This window comes from Abrus precatorius, unplaced genomic scaffold (genome assembly GCF_003935025.1).
Source record: "Abrus precatorius isolate BTA unplaced genomic scaffold, Abrus_2018 Scaffold8, whole genome shotgun sequence".
NCBI classification, from domain to species: Eukaryota; Viridiplantae; Streptophyta; class Magnoliopsida; order Fabales; family Fabaceae; genus Abrus; species Abrus precatorius.
Window position 1 is genome coordinate 31,146,755 of NW_020874428.1, and position 19,731 is coordinate 31,166,485.

Here is a 19,731-nt window from a genome sequence, read left to right on the forward strand (position 1 = left end):
ATAAATTAAATTTTATATGCGAAACCAATATGAAATATTAATACCAACGATTATTTGACTATGTTTAAAATTTTTATAAGTAATTTATTTAATAATTCTCTTAGTAAAAAGAAGTTTCATTTTTTATGTATTTCTAAACAGAATGACAAGGCCACGAAAGTATTAATCATTTTAATTTTTGAGAAACGAATTTTTAATTTTTTTTGTATTTTTCTCGTTGTATTGCCGAACAGTAATTTTGTTTTAATCGCAAAACAAACACCAAAATCAATTTTCACGTTGTCTTAAACCCAAAAAATAGACAGTTATAAAATTTAACAACGTATATGAGTAACAATATTGAAAAATAAATAAATACGAATATTGTATAATAATTATGCATAAAAAAAAAAAAATACCGTCCATTTAATTGGATATTGACGTCAGACAAATAAGGTATTAATTCTATAATCATTTTGTCTCCGTCTTAGTTGGACTGTATGTTGAGACTTTGTCCATAGCACTAGTGTCAATTAACTCTTCTTGTAATTTTTCTTGATTTTCTTTCTATAACTAAAATGAAAATCTAATTTTTATTGTCATCTATGCCGGCCATTTGTATTCATCTGACCACTACGTAATCACATAATTAGGTTAATATCAAAAACATAAAATTTCCATTTTAGGGATGCAATGCAAGAACCTGAAGGCAATGGATTTAAAACTGGATTAACTTACTTCGAAACTATGCAGTATACTTAAGGCAGTCCACGACATGTATTTAATCGCGAATGGCTGTTTTCATAGCTTTATTTCAACTTGAGCAATGAAAAGTTATTTATCTCGTTATAAAATTAGAAAAAAAAATTATTTTTTCTAATAATAACACTTGTCATTTTTTAATAAATTTCGTTATAAAATTAGCACAATTTATGAAAAATTGACAAGTGACATAAATTGAGTGCAATGCAAGAATAATATAACAAAACTTATTTATCTCTTAAATATTTTCATGCAGAAGTATATATTTAATATATATAATTAGTAATTTGTAATAATTAAGTTAATAATTTAAACTTTTTTTATTAAAAAGTATTACTAATTTGTATTAAATTATAAAATAAAATTTTTTATAGTTGATATTTGTATAAAAAATATAATTATAAATTCAAATTTATATCATTATGATATAATAATAATTTATAAATAAAAATATAAACTATTATAATAAAGTTGATATTTGTATTATTATGTTAGAAATATATATATATATATATATATATATATATATATTAAAAATGTACCTACATGAAAATAATTAAAGAATAATCAAGTTTGCTACATTATTTACGTATTATATCAAACTGGTATAACGTATCAACTCCCTGTAAGTTATGTCATTTTACATACTATTAATAAGTGTCAAGATCTTACTTATCTCGCAAGTGACAAAATTTATTTTAAAAAAATATATAATTCAACAATTTTGCCAACCGTATTGACAAAATTTTTGTCACGTGGCCAAATTTACTCCAAACAGATAAATAATTTGAAAAAACAATAAATAAAGAATTTGTTTTTAGATTATATTATTTAAATAAAAAAAGCCCATTTTAATACTTAAAAATAATAACAATAACTATCTCTGATGTAAAACAACCACCATTTATCCCTGAAAATTATCAAACAGAAAAAGAATAAATGACCTACCGTTAATTTTAAAGACTAAATTTTAAATTAAATTAACCGATGTTCATAATTCAAGAACCAAGTTAGTGTGTTATTTGAGACAATAATCTGTAATGCCTCTGCCAATGCATTTACTTCAATATTATTATAGGTGTGAACGATTCCTATCCTACAATTAAAAAAGAGATAATCCTACTTACAAATTCACTGCACTAAACTTTATATTTGGTCACATATACTGCATCAACTGCCCCTGTTAAGAATGAAATGTTCAAATAAGGACGGGGCAAGCCATTAAAGGCATCAACAAACATTATTTACTACAAGGAAATACGAGCCACTTCACTCACTTCCTTTCACAGAGACCTCTTACACGTTGCAAAACACGAACAGATTCACAGAACACTGAAAAATCAAGAGCTGAGAGACTTAAATCAGGCCGAACGCCTGAACTAGAGTGAGAGCATGGGTTCTGATAAATTACAAGGTCAAAACCACCAAACTTACTGATTAAATTCTCAAGCTTTTTACTAGTAAGTTTTTGAACGTCTTCAATCTGAACCAAAGTCCCAGTTTGTCTAGAACTATGCCACCACCTATCAAGAATCTTCCTCTTGGTCTCAGAAGTCTCAACTGAGACGACAGCTTTTAGTTTAATACCAAGGCGATGTAGGGCAATTTCTGCCCCACTTATACCACTAAAAAGTGATAACATTGTCAATCCACAAGGGAAAATGGGCTTCAACACAGAAAGGTGGTATCCCAATGCGTCTGTCTGGAAGCAGTATTTCAGTGATTTAAGTCTTTCGGTCACATTGGCCTCAGCAGCACGAGTGTGATTCACAGGGTAGCCTAAAATAAGCTCCAACTGCTCAGGCTCTACAGGACCCAGTTTGTATTTACCAGTCCACATAAGATTCAATCCACGGCAATAAAAAAGAATGTCTTTCTGCTGTTCAGACGTGAGCACTCCACCAGAATCAGCTAGAGTCCTTCCTAGCCTATCACAAAGTTGTGCTATTCCACTAGTTTCACAATAGATGCTGCTCAACTGCTTCCTTGAATCCCAAGGTGGCCACCATTTCTTTGTCCGCGGTATTGCATCTTCGATAGTCATAGGTGGCTTTGGAAGGATGTGGAACCTGTTTTCAGCTGGAAGATTGTGTATATAGCCTTCTATTCTATTTAAAGCAGAAAAGAACTGAGTATTCACAAATTCAGGCTCAATACCATATAAAAACTGAGACATTTTGGCCCATGAGACATAGGATATGTTTGAAACATTCCCAAATAAGAAAAATGGTGGCTTTGCTGCCACACTACTAAGACACCTGGATGGGTTTAATTTGCGAAGTGACATTTCAGCAACAACAGTATCAACCTTTTCTTCCACCCAATATGGATCAAGACAAGAGCTTGAATCATCGTTATATTCATATTTGGGCCTCTTACCTCTATCGTTCTCCATAAAATCTAAATATCTCATGTCAGAAACAACACTTGGAAATTCATCAATATACTCTTCTTCCTTCACCCTTTTACCATTGTACACTTCCTCAAAGTTAATCCGGCTAGATTGTGGAGGTTCATGGCTAAAGTTCTCAGCTTTCACTTCTGTTGTACCATATAAATCCATTTCCGGTTCATCTTTGACCACCCAAGGATAAGTAGAAGTGGTGGGATACTAGACAAGCAAGAAATATTGGCTCACTAACAAGTCACGAAAATCTGATTGTATGAAGCAATGCTCCTTATTGTTGAAATCATGCATACCATTACACAAACACAAGCTAAATTACAAAAAAAAAACAAAAACAAAAAAAAAACGATAGAATATATAATTTGAAATATGATAAGTATAATAAAATTCCAACCTTATATTCCATTACATAATCGATCCCATTTTGTTCTGCAAAAATAAAGTTTGCAAGCTCTGAAATTGGAGCTTCTGGACCTATAAAACACCCAATAGTGAGTTAACGATGCAGAGACTAATAAGCAAACAGTAAGTCATGACAAAGGAAATAAATGGAAAGGAATAGATAGCACTTTCCAGATCTATACAGGACAATGACATTATTTCTATTCCAAGGATGTCATCTCATAACTCTAGAGATAAATACTTTTAAAAGGCAAAACTACAACCTAATCTCACAGCTGCAAAGCTCACAAAAGATCAGCTTTCACAAACATTTACCTAATTTATCAATTGCTGATGATACTTCATTCTCAGAGAAGCCCATTTCAAACAATTGAAGTGTCTTTGCCATAATTCCAAAGAGTTTTTCATTGCTAGCCTGCGATCCCACAAGTAACTAAAATTACAAGCATAATAAGAGGGCAAATTTCTTGATGGGAAATAGAATTAGAAAAAAGGGGATCGATCACCACTACTCGTCGAACTAAAACAACGATAAACTAAATTAAATCTAAGAATAAAGGGGGAAAGGAAAAGCTATTTAATACAAAGGTCCAGTTTGGATAAACTTCTAGAGGAGTCCTTATAAGAGAAAAAACAATAGTATTAAAAATGAATAAAATTTCTTTCATCAATTAGAAATAACTTACGTATCCCAATTTTTTAGAAGTTCTATCATTTAACTTACATAAAATTTGAAGAGATAATTTGTTTCTAATTTATGAGAGAAGTTTTATTCATTTTTATAAAGACTTCTTTATAAGTTTACCAAAACTGGACCAAAATCTATATAATAAAGCTATCTGACTTGTCAGCATATCAGCTAAGGAAAGACCTTGATAAAAGTCATGAGCAGAATCTTCTACAAACCCCATCAATACAAATTAATAAAGCTATCATAATCTTCCCTCACTCTGAAAGGTATTTTACATGTTCGAGGAAAAAAAATGCAGGATAGTTGTGTTGAATAAAAAAATCATTAACGGTTCAATTATGGCTTCTTGAAAGGCACCCATGACAATAACATCGCCATTTGATAAGCTTCCAACAAGACATAACCAATGGGATCATCATTACTAAATGCAAAAAGGTTCATCCATACTAAGGAGACCTGTTTTAGATTTCATGGAAAAGACAAAGTCCTATATTCGCTCTATAGGGTTCAACGGCATTAAACCAAGGTACACTAATCAAACCATGCCTGACTTAGATGTTGTAAGTGAAAATCCACTTGTACCACAATCTGATGAAGAAACTCCAGTCCTTAACAAAGCTGAGATGGAATGTCTACAGGCCCTCATGACTCATTAATGTGCTTTCTACCACTGGTTCTATAGCCACATATTTGTAAAGAGTCTCAGTTTCTTATCCTTAAAGTTTCTTGTATTGTATTTATAAATCTTTAAATTATGGACCCTCATTTCTTGTTTCTTATTATACTTTACTTTGCTAGTAAGCATCACAATGACATTGATAATGGATCACACACCTGTTTTCAGGCATGGTACTCTTAATTTCAACTTTCCCTTTACTTGAATCATGTCGTTAGTGTTTTATAATTATACAATAATCTTGTCTCCCCTCATAAACTTATTCAAAATTTGAATCATGTACATCTTGTTACAAAAAAGATGATAAGAATTGCTAAGGAATAGGAAGATTTATTCTATTTGTACAGCATGAAGATTAAAAGTTGTGCTAGTAAGCAAGCGTTCACTTCCCATTTCAATACCAGTGTCTTGGACGTCCTCATTTAATTATATTGGGTTAATTCACATTTTATGATCATAAGGGTTAATTCTCGCAGGTTTTATGATCGTATCATCACATTGTAATACAGCATATCATATCAAGGTAATATCAAACTCATAACATTCAGTCTCTCTCCTCTCCTTTGTCTCTATACCTAAAACTCTGTAATTTCAACAGCAACAAAAAAACTACTCATAGGTAGAATTCATGAAAGAATATATATTTTCCCCTCTTAATGTCTTGCTAGTTGCTCATTTGTTTGCATTATTTTTTTTATTTTTTTTTTTGCATAAAGTTAACAACATTGTCCACACTATTTTGTCTAATGGATAATAAAGTTGTGGATTAAATTTAAATCTGACAGGCAAAAGCACAGTTTTTATTGACTGCAAAAGCTCATTAAGTGGGTCAAATATCAAAACCTCATTTCCTCTGTCATAACAGATAACATCATCTGGTTCCTTTTTCATCTTTTTAGCAATCTGGGCAGCAATGATGAAGTCCACCAGCTCAGGAACTGATGCTTCAACACCTATAGAAAAATAATTATTTAAAAAATCCTTCCCGATGCAAGCAGTCCAAAAATGTTGAGATGAAGTTATATCTATAAAAGTATACAAACTGCCAAAACAGTTAATTAGACCTCAGACAATCACTGAGAACAAAGCCACATAAAAGGAAGTCTATAACCTGACATATTCAAAAACTTGCTTAAATTATTCACACTTAGAATCATTTTCAATTTTTGTCAAGAGACCAAAAATGACTGGACAAACCTAAGATGTAAATTATCATAAGCACAAATTGTATAGAATATTCCCAACATCTATAGACAAATTCAATTCAATATATGCTGAACTTTGGTTTTCTGTTCACGCAATTTGTCCTGGTATTACTAGCATGTCCAAGCACACAGGCTGGAAATAATAATTCAAGCAAACATACTTATTGAAATCCTGGACTACTTCCTTCAAAACTTAAAAAGACCTATATATACAATATATGTTTCTAGGTCAATTACGACAAGAATAACTGATAAAAAATCATTTACAACCCAAATAAAATCACAAAGTATTCATCGATGACACAAAGCAGCAGTGCCGGTAAATATGTACATTCACATACCAAGCTTTTGGAATGCAAGGTCAACTTCCTCCACAGAGAAATTCATCATCAATAGGGTACCTCTTTTATCATCAATAACTTCACTAAGTTCATCAGGCTCCTGCAAGAGAGATTTTGTCAAACAAGAATAGAATCAAGTTGAACTAAACAAAACACATGCTATTTTAAGGAGCATGTTAAAAATAGAAAGAACATTTTACTAGCAAGCACAATAAAGAGGCCGAAGGTAAAGGTCAACACGGACAAGCAAAAATATACAATGCATAGTTAATTGTAAAAAAGGAAATGAATCACCTGTCAGAAAATGTGACAATCAGTGATCTCAACTTTAGAAGGTGTATATGGTATACGCCACAAACAGGTGCCACAACACTATTATCAAAATCATAAAGATTCCGATTCATTACAAGCAAGTCAATGCAATTCAAAGTTCCAACAGTGGTAGGCAAATCATATTTGATGCTGAATCACAATATGAATCGTATTAGAGTTGATTGAACTGCAATAAATTTCTGAATCATGTGACTCTATGTGCAACAAGGACATACATGTAACTGGGTCAGCTCATGCACAATCCAGATCTGGAAATCTCAAAAATAAAAAACGCATTCCGTTGTATTGAAAAAATTGTGCAAAAAGAAAAGGAAACAGCCAATCTTCTCCCTCCATTAATATGACCCACATGAAACATTGAAGATAGAAACCTTATTTTTCTTCTCCACCTCTGCCTCTCCTCAAACACTAGAGTGCCACATGCGCTTCAGATAATCTTTGTCCTTGTATTTGTTATCCATACCATATATGCAACAAATTGGTGACCTACAGTTAATAGCATGCTATCACACCGATTTAGAGGCATCACATTGCGTTGTGGTGGCCGGGTGCTATTTGAAGCCCGTCTTGCCGTCTCAGAGGATTTTAACATAGCGCCTGTAGCAGGCACTATAGCGCTGGAAATTGCAGCATTTTGCAGGCATTTTGGCCATCAGGGAGAAATATTATCAAAGCCCAAATATGCCCTTACTTTTTAAGGTTGCAAAGGCACTTTTGGGGTAATTTGGGTTTTCAAGTCTAAATAAAAATCTTTAAATGGGTTCAGAGAAACCCATCATCTCTCTCCCCCATTTTCACACCTCTGTTCTCTGATACTTCTGTTTGTTTCTGTGCGACCCAACAACTCAGCTCTCTGATGACTTTATGGCCAACTCCTGGTGTTTTCAGTCAAAACCAAGTTCTCTGTGTTTTTCTTGTTGTTTGGCAACTGTCCCACAGGTTGTTGGCATCTCTTATCTTCTTCTCTTTCCACAGGTTTTTGGCATCTGTCCCACATATTGTCAGCAACTCACAGCTATTCTAGTATTTGCTTTTTAAACTTTTGAGCATTTATACATATAGTATAAATTATGTAATTATACAATAAAAAATTCAGAATAGTGGTCATCCCACTATATGATATCCCCTATAGTATTTTTTTGGATTGACTGCTGCCTGCTGCTATCCAACATTGATAATTATGTGGTGACCACAACTTTAGACAATGTATATGGTATATGCAAGAAACCCACACCATTTAAATAAACAATTTATACAGTTTTCAAGGTTGCAAAAAAAATTCTAAAAAACAATTATTCAAAAGAAACATTGATTTGGAACTTTGTATGACATAAGAGTACACCTGAACATCAATGAAAAATTAAACCAACAAACAGTGGCAGATTACAGCAAGCACAATTATTCGAGTTCAAATATTCAACTGATTCCAACCATGATTGTTCCCTGATTAAATTTTGTAATAAAAAAACTGATGTTCCTTGAAGAATAAGAAGCAAGTACCTCTTTTGGTTGATTGAGCATGGAAATTTCAGGAGGATCCTTGTCATCAAACAAGCTATCCAGAGAATCAGAAGACTGTGAATATGACTTTTGAAGAGCCTATATAATAGCAAAGCAAGAAGACCGTTAATTAAAAGTTTTACGTAAACCATTCACACAATCAATCCCTAGAAGGCTAAAAATTCAGTTGGAGGGGTGACAAAAGGGACCAAGTTACCTCTTTTGAGTGATCATCAGGACAGAAATTTGGGGCATTTCTCTGACCCCTGCTTGTATTAAGAGAGCCATCCAAAGAATCAGATGACTCATAATTGGATTTATGAGCCTGAATCATTGGATATCAATAGTCACCATCACCGATCAGAATATTTAGTCCAAAATTCATAAAACATATAGGCTGCGGTATTAACATATCAAGGGAGCAAGCTCACACACACTGTCATATATATATATATATATATATATATATATATATATATATATATTCCTTACGTAGTATTTACTATGTACTTCAGCAAATAGATAGAAAATAAAGTCAAGAAGAATATATTAAATTATGAAGGGTAAATTTTCATTTTAGTCCTCTAAAGGTATACTCAACATCACATTAGATTTTTAAGTGACATCAAATTGGTCTTTTGATGACAATTAATGCCATCAACTTCATCCTTGTATGGACCAATTTGGTGGAATCAATTGATATTTGATAATGAAGGACAGTTTGATGTATTTATAAAATAGGACTAATTTGATAATATAAACTAGAAAGAAAATGATATACTTTAAACTGAAACAGAAAAATATAATACAGAGTCCTCTCTTATAAAAGAGATAGGGTGTAAATCCAGGAGATAGTTGTCGACCTCCCTAAAACATGAGGTTACATTTATCACTAGTGACAAACATCTACACTTACACTATCCAGAGTCCTATTATCCGGAACTTCAAATTTGAAACCTCATTTGACTCTTTCAACACTCCCACTCTAGCTAGCTTGAAAATTCTTCAATAGACAGCACTACTAAAGTTCTTCTTAGACAGCCGCCTTGATGAGAACACCAGCAACTTCCTCTGTTGAAGGGACATAAGGTATGCAGATCTATCCATTTTCTATTTCCACATAATCTCACAAATTCCATTGAGCAATCAATATAAATTCTGCTTCATCACTACACCTAGCAACCATATTTTGTTTCTTACTTTGCCATGCAACGGGGTTCCCACTAACAAATGCACAATAACTAGAAACAGAAATTCTGATAATGGTACTGCCAGTCCAATCTGCACAGGTGTAGGCTTCTATTTGCAAATATCCATACTTCTTAAACAGTAATACTCTTCCTGGTGATCATTCGAGATACTCCAAAGTTCTATAAAGTATAAACAACATCAAAGTGTTCTAGTCCAGGTGAGTACATGAATTAGCTTACCAAGCTAACTGCAAAAGATACATCCAGATGAGTATGAGATAAATAAATCCTCTCCCAACCAATCTGTGATATCTTTTTCTATCTTCCACTTCCACGGTCTTTGCAGGTATCATCTTTGTATTAGGCTCAATAAGAGTTAGAATTGGAAAGCTCCAGACTCTTTCAATACCCTATATCGTTGGAGACCAGAAAGAATTAAGGCATAGTACAGTCCTAGCATTTGAGGGTTACCTTCCTCTGACAGCTGAACAGGTAGCAAGCAACCTAAATAGCTCATACCAAAAGTAACAACTGTTGCAAATTAAGGTGTTTCATTTACCCGTTATTTACTTAAACTGCAGGTATAATATTACACTGGATATCTGGTAAAATGACAATTTAAGAATAAAACAAACTTTGAAAAAAAGGGAACGGTGCACAAGACCCCCACCGTTGTGAGGATCGGGGAAGTTGTTCCACACTAGAATCCATGACTACCAAGTCAAATATTTGAGTCTTCTAAAAGTATATATATGGATACTCAGTTTTTTTTTTTTTTTTTTTTTTTTAACAATTTTTCTACTTTGTACAAGCAATATGCAATTCAAGGAATGTGCTCTTAAAATGATAATTTGAATCCTTCATATTGCATATCTGCCTGCAGGAACTAACATTTGTCATCTCAATGAACACGCAGAACATCATTCAGTATTTATCACTAGTTATAAATTTAAACAAACAAATAAATGCATCAAAACTTTCCAAATCATAATCTCAAGAATACCAATAATTAAAAGCACACTATAACATATACTTTAATCTACTTACAGAACATCTCAAGAGAGCCTCTAGTAAAATTTCAGAGTTTTCTTCACCTACAGATTTCAAAGGAAACCAATCAGAACCATAGTAGGCAAAATGAAATATATTAGAAGTTCCTCATGTCCCATCCATTTAGTGCAAGTCAAGAGCATCCTGTTCACACATAATATACCATTGTCCTCTATCACTTTATCAACAAGGCATGGTTGGAATCCCATTCCAATAAAGAATGCTCGTAGTTTGCCTCCAGATGAACTTGCAACATTGTCCTGGTAATTATGAAGGAAGAAGATAAACATGAGCAGACAAAGAAGAATGAAAATTCAATAAAGACAATTTTTTTATCAAGGTGTATGCTACTATACATAGTGAACAGTAGAAGAAAAATCTCTCATCATGTTTTAATGTATGCACAGCTGTACCCAGAGAGTTCATAAAACTGGCACAATAAGGGTTAAATTAAACAAACACAATCAGTAAAGACTTTTGAATCACTTATAATGTCATATACAAAAACTAGATCCCTTTCACACTTGGGGCTAACATCTATGTACATTGTTCATTGCATGGATCTTTACTAACGATTTCAATTCAATTGGAATTTGGTTGCCACATTTTAATTAGTTTCCTTGTCAAATTACCTCGGGATAAGATCTTATGTAAGAAAATAAAAGGCTGAGTAGCATAGGTTGGAAACTATAGTGAAAACTGACTCAATATTTGCTTTACTTAACTCATGATTGATTTACATACACCAAGGAAGTTGGTTACACAGGAATCTTTTGGAGATATGAATAAAAAATATGCATAGGCCAACATCTTACTGCTTCAGCTTTGGATCAACTTGCTCCTTGACATGGATTCTACGCCTCTCTAACCAGTACAGTCAATATCTCAAACTTGCTGCCCCTAATCTTATAAGTTATAAATAAAATAAATTTTAGCACAAGGAAGTAATGGACCTACCTACATGTCAAGCCAGAAGAGCTATCCCATGAGACAATTTGCTAGAGATTTTAACCAAAATTCATCTTAGGCTTGTATCAAATAGTTTAAGCTTTTGTGGTGAATAGTTTCTTGAAAATATTAGTTGAGAAAGGTATCATGTAAGTATTTGACCAAAGTTAATTTAGTTGTTCAAATGTATCCTGCTTAACATCAGGAAGCTATAAGGTTCAGTTGAGGAGAAAGAGAAAAAATGTGGGCTACAGGCGTCACAAGATACGATTAATAGCATCTAAGACTCCAAACGTGTGAGTGTGGATTAAGACATCTGCAGCCTACCCCAACATCCCCTGCAGATGTAGTATACGATGGTAATTCATAATCCAAGTCCTCAGTTTTTGGAACTGTAGCAGTTTTTCCTTCTCCATTTGAATTCCCCGCCATTTCACCTGTATATTTAAGCGACAGATTGTGAATGCATCAGTACATAAGGTATATCTGCATACTAGCTAGTGGAATGTCTCACATAAATTATAAGAAAACTTTGCATGTGTTTAAATTTGCAGAAAAATTAAAACCATACTCGCAATGAAATAAAACATTTTGAACAACACCAACAGGGTAGAAAATACACTTTAAATTTTTAAATGTGTTTGTTTGTGCTGTAAGAATAACAGTGTCAGAAGAAGAAGAAAAAAACATATGCTTGATTATTTTGAGATGCAGTTCTAAGTAGCTTTAAAAAAAATTATAATTAACAATTGGAGAAACAGAATTGGTTTCAGAGTGTGATCGAAAATCGAATGAGAAAGGGAAAGCCCAAGGACAATGGTTGGATTCAGGTTCATGCAGAAACTGAAATAATGGCAAAACGGAAAGCATTAAACGGAAAAAGTTGTGTGGGAGAGAAATGCAAATGCATACTGCGATTGGAGAATACCTGATGCAGGTGCGGGCGCGTCGTATGCACTCGCTCCACTCCCAAGTCGAGAGAACTGAACCTAACACAGCACAACACAAGAGTAACGGTGGTAGTAAAAGTAAAGAGAAAGGAACCAAATATATAATATATTCACTGCGCGCACCACAAGTGACAAGACAAAGACTCAAAGGGTCCCATGCCATGCCATCTCAACTCACTCACTCTGTCACACGTCAGAGTAGTGTGTGGGCTGAAATGGACCCCAATACCCACTTCCACTTAGGCCCATCATCACCTCACTTAGAACTCTAGCAAATCCTGAAAAAGAAAATATACTCCACAATCCCAATTTATGCTGTTTACAACATAGAAGCTCTTCACTCTTTCCCCTTTTTACTAATGACACTATTCATGGTCCATATTTTTTCTATTCGTTTTTGTTTATTATTTCATTTTTTTAATTTCTCATATACAGTAAAAATAAATTAAAATAAAAAAGTGTATTTTTAACTTGATCTGAATTTTCAGCATTAATTAGAATTTTGTATAAAGAAATGAAAAAAAAATTCTTAACCTTAATATGGTTATTGTTTAACATTTGTGCATTAAAAAGATATGAAGCTGATATTTAGTGTGTAAATTCAATAAGAATCAACAAAAATTCCGAACAATAACATTTTCTTTATGTTAAAAAAATGTACATATAATTTTATTTTTTTGTCAGCCCGATTAATTTCTAACATTATGTAATCTTTTGTATATTAAAAACTAAGTTAAACATATTTTTAATCTCCAAAAATTTATACTTTTACACGTCTTTAAAAGTCATTTTCAAGACTAATACCACTCTATTTTACGATAAATGCAAGGAATTAAAGCCAAAACAAACAATACAAGACAATATTACAAAAAAAAAAAATTATAATATTCTTTTAAGATTAAAATACATTTTATTTCCAAATCCAATCTAGTTATATTGGTAAAATTTTATCTTTAACAATAACATACGTATATCAAATGACAAATCATGTTAAAATTTTGTACCAAAATAAATTACCAAGCTCCTTGTTTAAAAAACTTTCGTAGATGATTACTAAATTATTTAAAATACATTTAAATATACAACTTAATACTTTTATAATAAGTTATTTTTAAATTATTAGACTATAAATTTTGAAATAAATAAAAAATAATGTTAAATTATACCAAAAAACATAAGTTAAAAAAAAACAGTAAGAATCATAAGTTATTTCATAAATTCATTCAAATGAACTTTTTTTAAAAGGAAATTTTTTATCTATATAAAAAACATTATTACAAAATAAGTAAGTCAAATAAGTTTTCATTGACATATATACATTGTTAAAATGTAGGACTCAGGCTTAAATTTCAACAGATGAATATGTACCGAAGGATAAAACACTAGACTGACTTCACTACATACATAAAAAAATGAACCCGAGATGGGCTCAGCATTATTATATTTTCTTGAAGAGCTTCCATGGATTCAATCGTAACTTTTGTTGGTTCAAATCAAATCAAACTAAAATACATTCAAGGAAACAAGACGACGAATGAAAATCTCGAAATACGGAACAATTACAGAAATCGAAGGTTGCAGGGAAGTTTTGGCTAGTTCAATAATAGAGTGAACGAAAACCTGCGACGAAGTAACATCCCTGGATATTGGTCGTTGACACACAAAATACGAAAATGGTTACACAACTTCCTTAAAATGCTTTTGGAATGGGACCTCTCAAAAGATTCAAGACATCAGTATGACCTTTCATCGATTAGTAGCAAATAAGAAAGCGGTAAAATAAAGATTGAAAAGAAACCCAACTTCCCAGACAAGATACCATCAGGCAGACATCAATCCATTTTTTACCAAAGATCCAGATAGTGCCTTGACATTTACAAGCAAACTTTAACGGTGAGATCCATTTTTAACACGAGTACCTCCGTCAAGCTGTAGTGATCTTGGATCAAGTGCAATACTCCCAACCTTCAAAAAACTGGAAGACTCTGCAAATCCATTAACTTTGACTTGCATTGAGCCTACTGTCAGAACATCGATTGGTTCTTTATTAGCAACACTAATCCCAGATGGTTCAGTCTCCGTCTGTTTTGGGGTAATAGTGACTGAACCAATCTTTAAGACAGAAGAAATATCCTCTTTCCTCGCTGCACCTCTCTCGGCCTTTTCATCAAGAGATGTAATTCCAGTTACATCATCAACACTTGAAATTGAAGTCTGTTTTAAGTTATCAAACTCGTCATCCATTTTTGAATTCTTCTCCTCACTGGCTAGAGGAATGTCAATGACATAATTCAACTTCCGAGGTGGTTCCAATGTGGGTACCAATAATGGATTTCCAAAACTTTTTATTCGCAACTTGGCTTTCTCTTCCTGCATGATCTTTTGCCGGTCTTCATAATACATAAAGTCATCAAGCAAAGATGTCTTCAAACTATGGTTTTTGAATATTTTCAGCATTTCCAAACCTTTACTAAACATTATCTGCACATGAGGAATGGGGTTTACAGTCAAAACTAGATAATAGTGAGGGATAAAAGCATGCCCCATGCAAAATCTACCAAAGGCAACAAAATCAGAACACAATTTAAACATAAATACGTAACAGCTTCTCCCAAAATTAAAAATATACAAAAAAAAATTCAGGTTAATTCAATCAAGTAACAGATGTATGACAACAATCCAAAAGCCTCTACACAATCAAGCGTGTGTGTGCATGTGTCTGGGCATATGGGTGGGTGGTATGGACCTATTTACTCAATAGCCCCCCCTCCCCCCCCCCCCTTCTCTCTCTCTCTCTCAAATGAGACACACCATGTTCACAAATTTAAACAATTGCACTACACAGCCAACAGGTTCAACCCACTTGGTCAGGTCAGGTAAAAACTAACTCAAACGTTAATGCTAAATGCTTATGGGTAGTTGAGCATGCTTGTCAATTCTACACTGTGAAAGGGCCTACTGAACATCAAAACAAATATGCATACCTCCTGTGTATCTCTGCTATTAGTTACAGGCTTGTTCTCGTTGTTCTCCAGTATAATGTGCCTAAAATTTGCATTTGGCACATCTTTTATGATGTGCCACTTTACAGCGAAACTCCCACACCATTTATCTTGCTGCCAAAAGTCCATATCCTTATTGAAGTCAACAGGACCAACCATCTCAGCAACCCCACAAAATTGACCGCTTGCATTAACCTACATTGACAAAAAAAAATCAGTATGATCAACAGAAGGAAAATTTACAGTTGTGCATAAAGTTATAGATAAGCAGAACAGAAATAAGCACACAAAACTGATTAAATACATCATCATAAAAACTCACAGAAAAGAAGAGAAAGATAGGACAGCCTCCAGAATTTCCACCCGCTATTCTCTTAGCATCTTCATAAGCATTCTGCAGCTTCTTGTTTCCATGAGGTGTTGATGACCACACATTATATTTGATACTCTTATGCACGTCATCCTCACTGTATGATTTTATAACCAAAAACTTTGCATTTTCATTGTTGACAGGAAAATCCTCCCTGTTATACTGATCAGTATAAATGATGATGTTCTCTTGTGTATTGCCATCTCCTGCTTTGTTTGAATAGGCCTTGACAGCCAGCTGATGTTTTGACCTACTAATTCTTGGGCCCCGATTTTGCTCACCCAAAACATCAGAACTTCCATTTAAATCACTCTGTCCTTTACTAACCTGAACCTTTGGCCGAAATTTAGCAACTGCAGACTGTCCATTTGCACTAAATCCATATTCAGAATATCCACTACTACGAGGGGGAGCTACTTTCAATTGATTATGGCGGGACAAAACATTTCCATTGGAAATAGTATCTAAAGGATGGATAGAGGTATCAACAGTTCTGGCCTACAAAGTCAAAAAAGGTCAAAACTATCATGCATATTCAGGAAAATTATAAAAAAAGATTAACAGAATTGATTTCCAAGAACTGAAACAAGTCACCAAAAATTAATGATAAAATGAGCCAATTTGGATAAATTTCTCAATAAGCACTTATATGAATGAATCAAGAAGGTAAAATGAATCAAATTTCTCCCACAAGCAAAGATCAACTTATGCAACTCTTAACTTATAGAGAAATTAGATTATAAGAGAGCTTACAAAAAAGTTGATTTGTTCTGATGTACAAGTTGATTTTAACTTATGAGGAAAGTTTAATTAATTTAACCACCTTGATTCATTTTATTTTCTTGTCAGAAGTTTATTATAAAAAATGGCTCAATATTCCAAGAAGACCACAAAATAACACACATCTATCCATTCCCTCCAAGCATGTCCTCTTCAAAGAAATAGTACCATCTTAGCAGTAAAAATTCTAACTTTTTATGATATTATTATTATTTTAAGTATCAATATTTTCTTGGGTACAAAATGAATTTATAGATACGATGATTCTCACCTAAGCATGTCAAAAAAAGAAGCAGGATCAACATACTCAAATTCAAACATAGCTTAAAAAGGGTATGATTCCTACCTGATGGATAGGCGATGAAGCCAAGCTAAGAAAACCACAGCCAGAAACATCCCCATTCATCAAATCTTTCTTTCCCCCAGTATTATCTTTTGGCACTTCTGCTACCCTACCCAAGGAACTTGTTGGATTTGACAATGGTTTAGAAGAGTTCCTAGTAAAGGCACCAGAAGTTGAATTGAACTTATGTTTTAAACCTCTTCCATCAGGTCTACTTACAGAAGCACTTGTATCAAACAATGAGTCAACAGAACTATCAGGGATATTGTTTGGTTGAACAACAAGAGGAATGTAAGCTGGTGAAGAAACAGGGTTTTGATAATTGGGGAGGGAGTAATATTGCTGTGCTCCTCCAAATGGACCATCAACTCCTACCATAGCACCAGGAATATAGGGATTATATGGATTGTATGGAGACTGTGCAAATCCATAGCTAGGTGTATAATATACATATGGAAAACTTTCGTTTTGTGCACCCTGTCAAAGAAACAAGCATTAAAATCAGCTGTCAACCCTGCATATGACACAAATGGGCAGAGGAGGACTAGACTCACCGTGTACTGAATATCAGGACCATCTATACCAAAAATTCTATGGTGGTCCTCCCATTCCCCGGGTGACTCAAATCCTGACCACAAAAAGTAACTAGTCAACATGATGCATATACAATATATCATCAACCCAAAAGTCAACACATATAATTCTGATTTTACCTGTACAGTAATAGCCATAATTGGTGGCAGCAGGGTAATACATGTTCTGATCAACAACAAACTCAGGGGCCCCGTCGTTAAACATGACTTCAAATTGTTCAAAATTTGGGCTAGTCAACCGTGTGTTTAAATCGGTACCTTCGATCTGAAAGACAAAACAGATCGTAATATAATTTACTGCCATACCAACTCAGCACAAAAGATACAGTTCCTATAATACAATAATGTCTAGTCATCAAACCAGAGCCCATACATGTCACTAAAAAAACACAAGGTTACAAAAAATCCATAAAATTACCAAATAAGGATCTGTGTTTCTAGTTTCAGAAACATCACGCATTTCCATACCAGAACTGCCACCACTGCATACAACCATAACATGAAGTATAAGCAACCATGACATTCGAAAAAACATTAAAGTGCGAAAATAGCTTTAGAGACTTTGACTTTCGAATCGCGAAACAGTTCAGTAACTTACGAATTAAGAAACCAATTTAACCACAAAGACAAAGAAACAAAAAAGCTAACTCTTCAATGCGCAATCGAGTACTCACGAAACGAAAAGCACATAGCATAACCACATAGCCTCACCCCAACACACTCGAGGAACATACTGTAACCAACCTTGCATTCATTGGAGGAACGCACCAAATAGAAAGAGTAATGACTCAACGAATAAATACACACAGATAGGGAGAAAAGAAAGAAAAAGCGAAGCGAGGATTTACCTGAAGGGGAGAAAAGAAGAAGAATTCAAGGCATGGTTGGGAGGAAACGCCGTCGCATGATGGAATTGGAGAGGGAAAAAGGCGAAGGAAGGGGCTTCTGGAACATTCCGATGACGCCCCCAAGAAACCCTAAGAAAGGGAAGAGGAGAAGAGCCCTTGGCCTTTGAAAAGGGCGGTTTCGGTGCGTGAAAGAAAAATAAAAATAAAAATTAACAACACTGTTTGTGTGTGTGTGTGAAAGAGACTTGCAAACACAGATTCTCACCTATTTAAACGAATAATTTCATTTTTTGGGGGGGGTTTTGTTGATTTACTGTAATGCCCCTGTTTGAATTCGGATACAACGAGAATGCCACTTGTTGAGGGTGCTTGCTCTGTACGCGTAGTGTTCCAAGCACGATGATTCATATAGTTTAGGAAATGTTTGGTTTGCCTATAATGCCCTTGATGTTGCTCTACCGACAGTGTTATTCATAGCTGGAGACAAGGGAGGGGTCAAGGGTCAAAGGTCAAAGTGAGATATTACCGCACCTCCCACTGTATTCATCATTCTTTTTCTGATATATATATATATTCCGGTTAGGTCAATGAATAAGTTCATTAAGTTGCTTCACATGGCGGCAGTTTAATCCTCAACAATTTTAAAAAGTATTTTCTTGTAAGACGCAAATGACCATTTTTTTTTTGGCGTTTATCTGATATGTTAAAATATGCAAATTCAACGAGTATCTATTATTAGATCTTGGAAATTAAGAAAAAGTTTAGCAAGAAAAAGGTCTAGAAACAACAAAGAGCAAGCTGATATGATGAGAAAATAGGTGATACCAAGGGGTGTTCGCAAAAATCAGTTTAGTCAAACCAAACTATCAACCAGTTCAAACCATTAAAATAATGCAAACCGTACTTTGAACCCCAGTTGTTTATTTAGTTGACTGCTCCATTAGAAGGTTTGGATAAACCAAAATCCACTGGAAGGTTTGTCAAGAACTTGACGGTGCCATGATAAATGTAGGGCTCCTTATCTATTTTTCATCACATTTTCATACTTCAAACATCCAAATTGAACAAATTACAATGTTTTTTCTTTCAAAACAAGTGATTATGCTTCCAATATGTGTGATGTTAGATCGGAACATCGAGATTCCATTGGAAGAGCATAATTGGGCACACAATGAGAAAGAAATTTGACACAAAGGTGGAAATTACAACAATTTCTTGGACCCAAAAATAAGAACTTCAGAAAGTGGTGGCACATGAAAATGTTCTTAACAGTGAAAAATAAAATCCTTTTTTTGGTTTAATATATGAGCCTTGTTTTTAATCCATGTAAAAAAGCATAAAATTATACTGCCATCTTTAAA

The 19,731-nt window shown here is 33.7% G+C and overlaps 2 protein-coding genes across 5 annotated transcripts; both read right to left on the reverse strand.

Moving 5' to 3' along the window:
- Positions 1 to 1,793: 1,793 nt before the first annotated feature.
- Positions 1,794 to 11,930, reverse strand: LOC113846426 (probable inactive DNA (cytosine-5)-methyltransferase DRM3). Of its 2 annotated transcripts, XM_027474676.1 has the most exons (11): positions 11,812 to 11,913; positions 11,352 to 11,441; positions 10,700 to 10,796; positions 10,534 to 10,580; positions 8,514 to 8,621; positions 8,297 to 8,371; positions 6,464 to 6,563; positions 5,761 to 5,870; positions 3,866 to 3,965; positions 3,543 to 3,622; positions 1,794 to 3,352 (listed from the first exon to the last, which is right to left on the reverse strand). In XM_027474676.1, the coding sequence occupies exons 3-11, from the start codon at positions 10,743 to 10,745 to the stop codon at positions 2,015 to 2,017; spliced, it is 2,004 nt and encodes a 667-aa protein (XP_027330477.1). In that variant the 5' UTR covers positions 10,746 to 10,796; positions 11,352 to 11,441; positions 11,812 to 11,913; the 3' UTR covers positions 1,794 to 2,014. The 2 variants fall into 2 exon arrangements, with proteins under 2 accessions (XP_027330477.1, XP_027330476.1); XM_027474675.1 differs by lacking the exon at positions 11,352 to 11,441 and having other exon boundaries at positions 11,812 to 11,930.
- A 1,792-nt stretch (positions 11,931 to 13,722) lies between these two features.
- On the reverse strand, positions 13,723 to 18,748 carry LOC113874976 (YTH domain-containing protein ECT4-like). 3 transcript variants are annotated; one of them, XM_027513337.1, is made up of 8 exons: positions 18,197 to 18,291; positions 17,941 to 18,004; positions 17,643 to 17,787; positions 17,484 to 17,557; positions 16,933 to 17,406; positions 15,759 to 16,304; positions 15,419 to 15,631; positions 13,723 to 14,915 (listed from the first exon to the last, which is right to left on the reverse strand). In XM_027513337.1, exons 1-8 carry the CDS (start codon positions 18,271 to 18,273, stop codon positions 14,322 to 14,324), a joined length of 2,187 nt encoding a protein of 728 aa, XP_027369138.1. In that variant the 5' UTR covers positions 18,274 to 18,291; the 3' UTR covers positions 13,723 to 14,321. The 3 variants fall into 3 exon arrangements, with proteins under 3 accessions (XP_027369138.1, XP_027369139.1, XP_027369141.1); XM_027513338.1 differs by lacking the exon at positions 18,197 to 18,291 and adding an exon at positions 18,371 to 18,748 and having other exon boundaries at positions 13,724 to 14,915; XM_027513340.1 differs by lacking the exon at positions 18,197 to 18,291 and having other exon boundaries at positions 13,839 to 14,915; positions 17,643 to 17,729; positions 17,941 to 17,993.
- Positions 18,749 to 19,731: the final 983 nt, after the last annotated feature.

Excerpts from the sequence above, each read along its gene's own strand:
- LOC113846426 (XM_027474675.1), bottom strand. The coding sequence starts at position 11,916 with ATGGCGGGGAATTCAAATGGAGAAGGAAAAACTGCTACAGTTCCAAAA. Across the intron at positions 6,564-8,296 it reads TGCTCAATCAACCAAAAGAG|GAGCCTGATGAACTTAGTGA; the intron begins GTACTTGCTTCT and ends TCTCTCTTGCAG. Across the intron at positions 3,966-5,760 it reads GTTATGACAGAGGAAATGAG|GCTAGCAATGAAAAACTCTT; the intron begins GTTTTGATATTT and ends GTGGGATCGCAG.
- LOC113874976 (XM_027513337.1), bottom strand. The coding sequence starts at position 18,273 with ATGCAAGGTTGGTTACAGTATGTTCCTCGAGTGTGTTGGGGTGAGGCT. Across the intron at positions 16,305-16,932 it reads CTTCATCGCCTATCCATCAG|GCCAGAACTGTTGATACCTC; the intron begins GTAGGAATCATA and ends TTGACTTTGTAG. Across the intron at positions 14,916-15,418 it reads ATAGCAGAGATACACAGGAG|ATAATGTTTAGTAAAGGTTT; the intron begins GTATGCATATTT and ends CCTCATGTGCAG.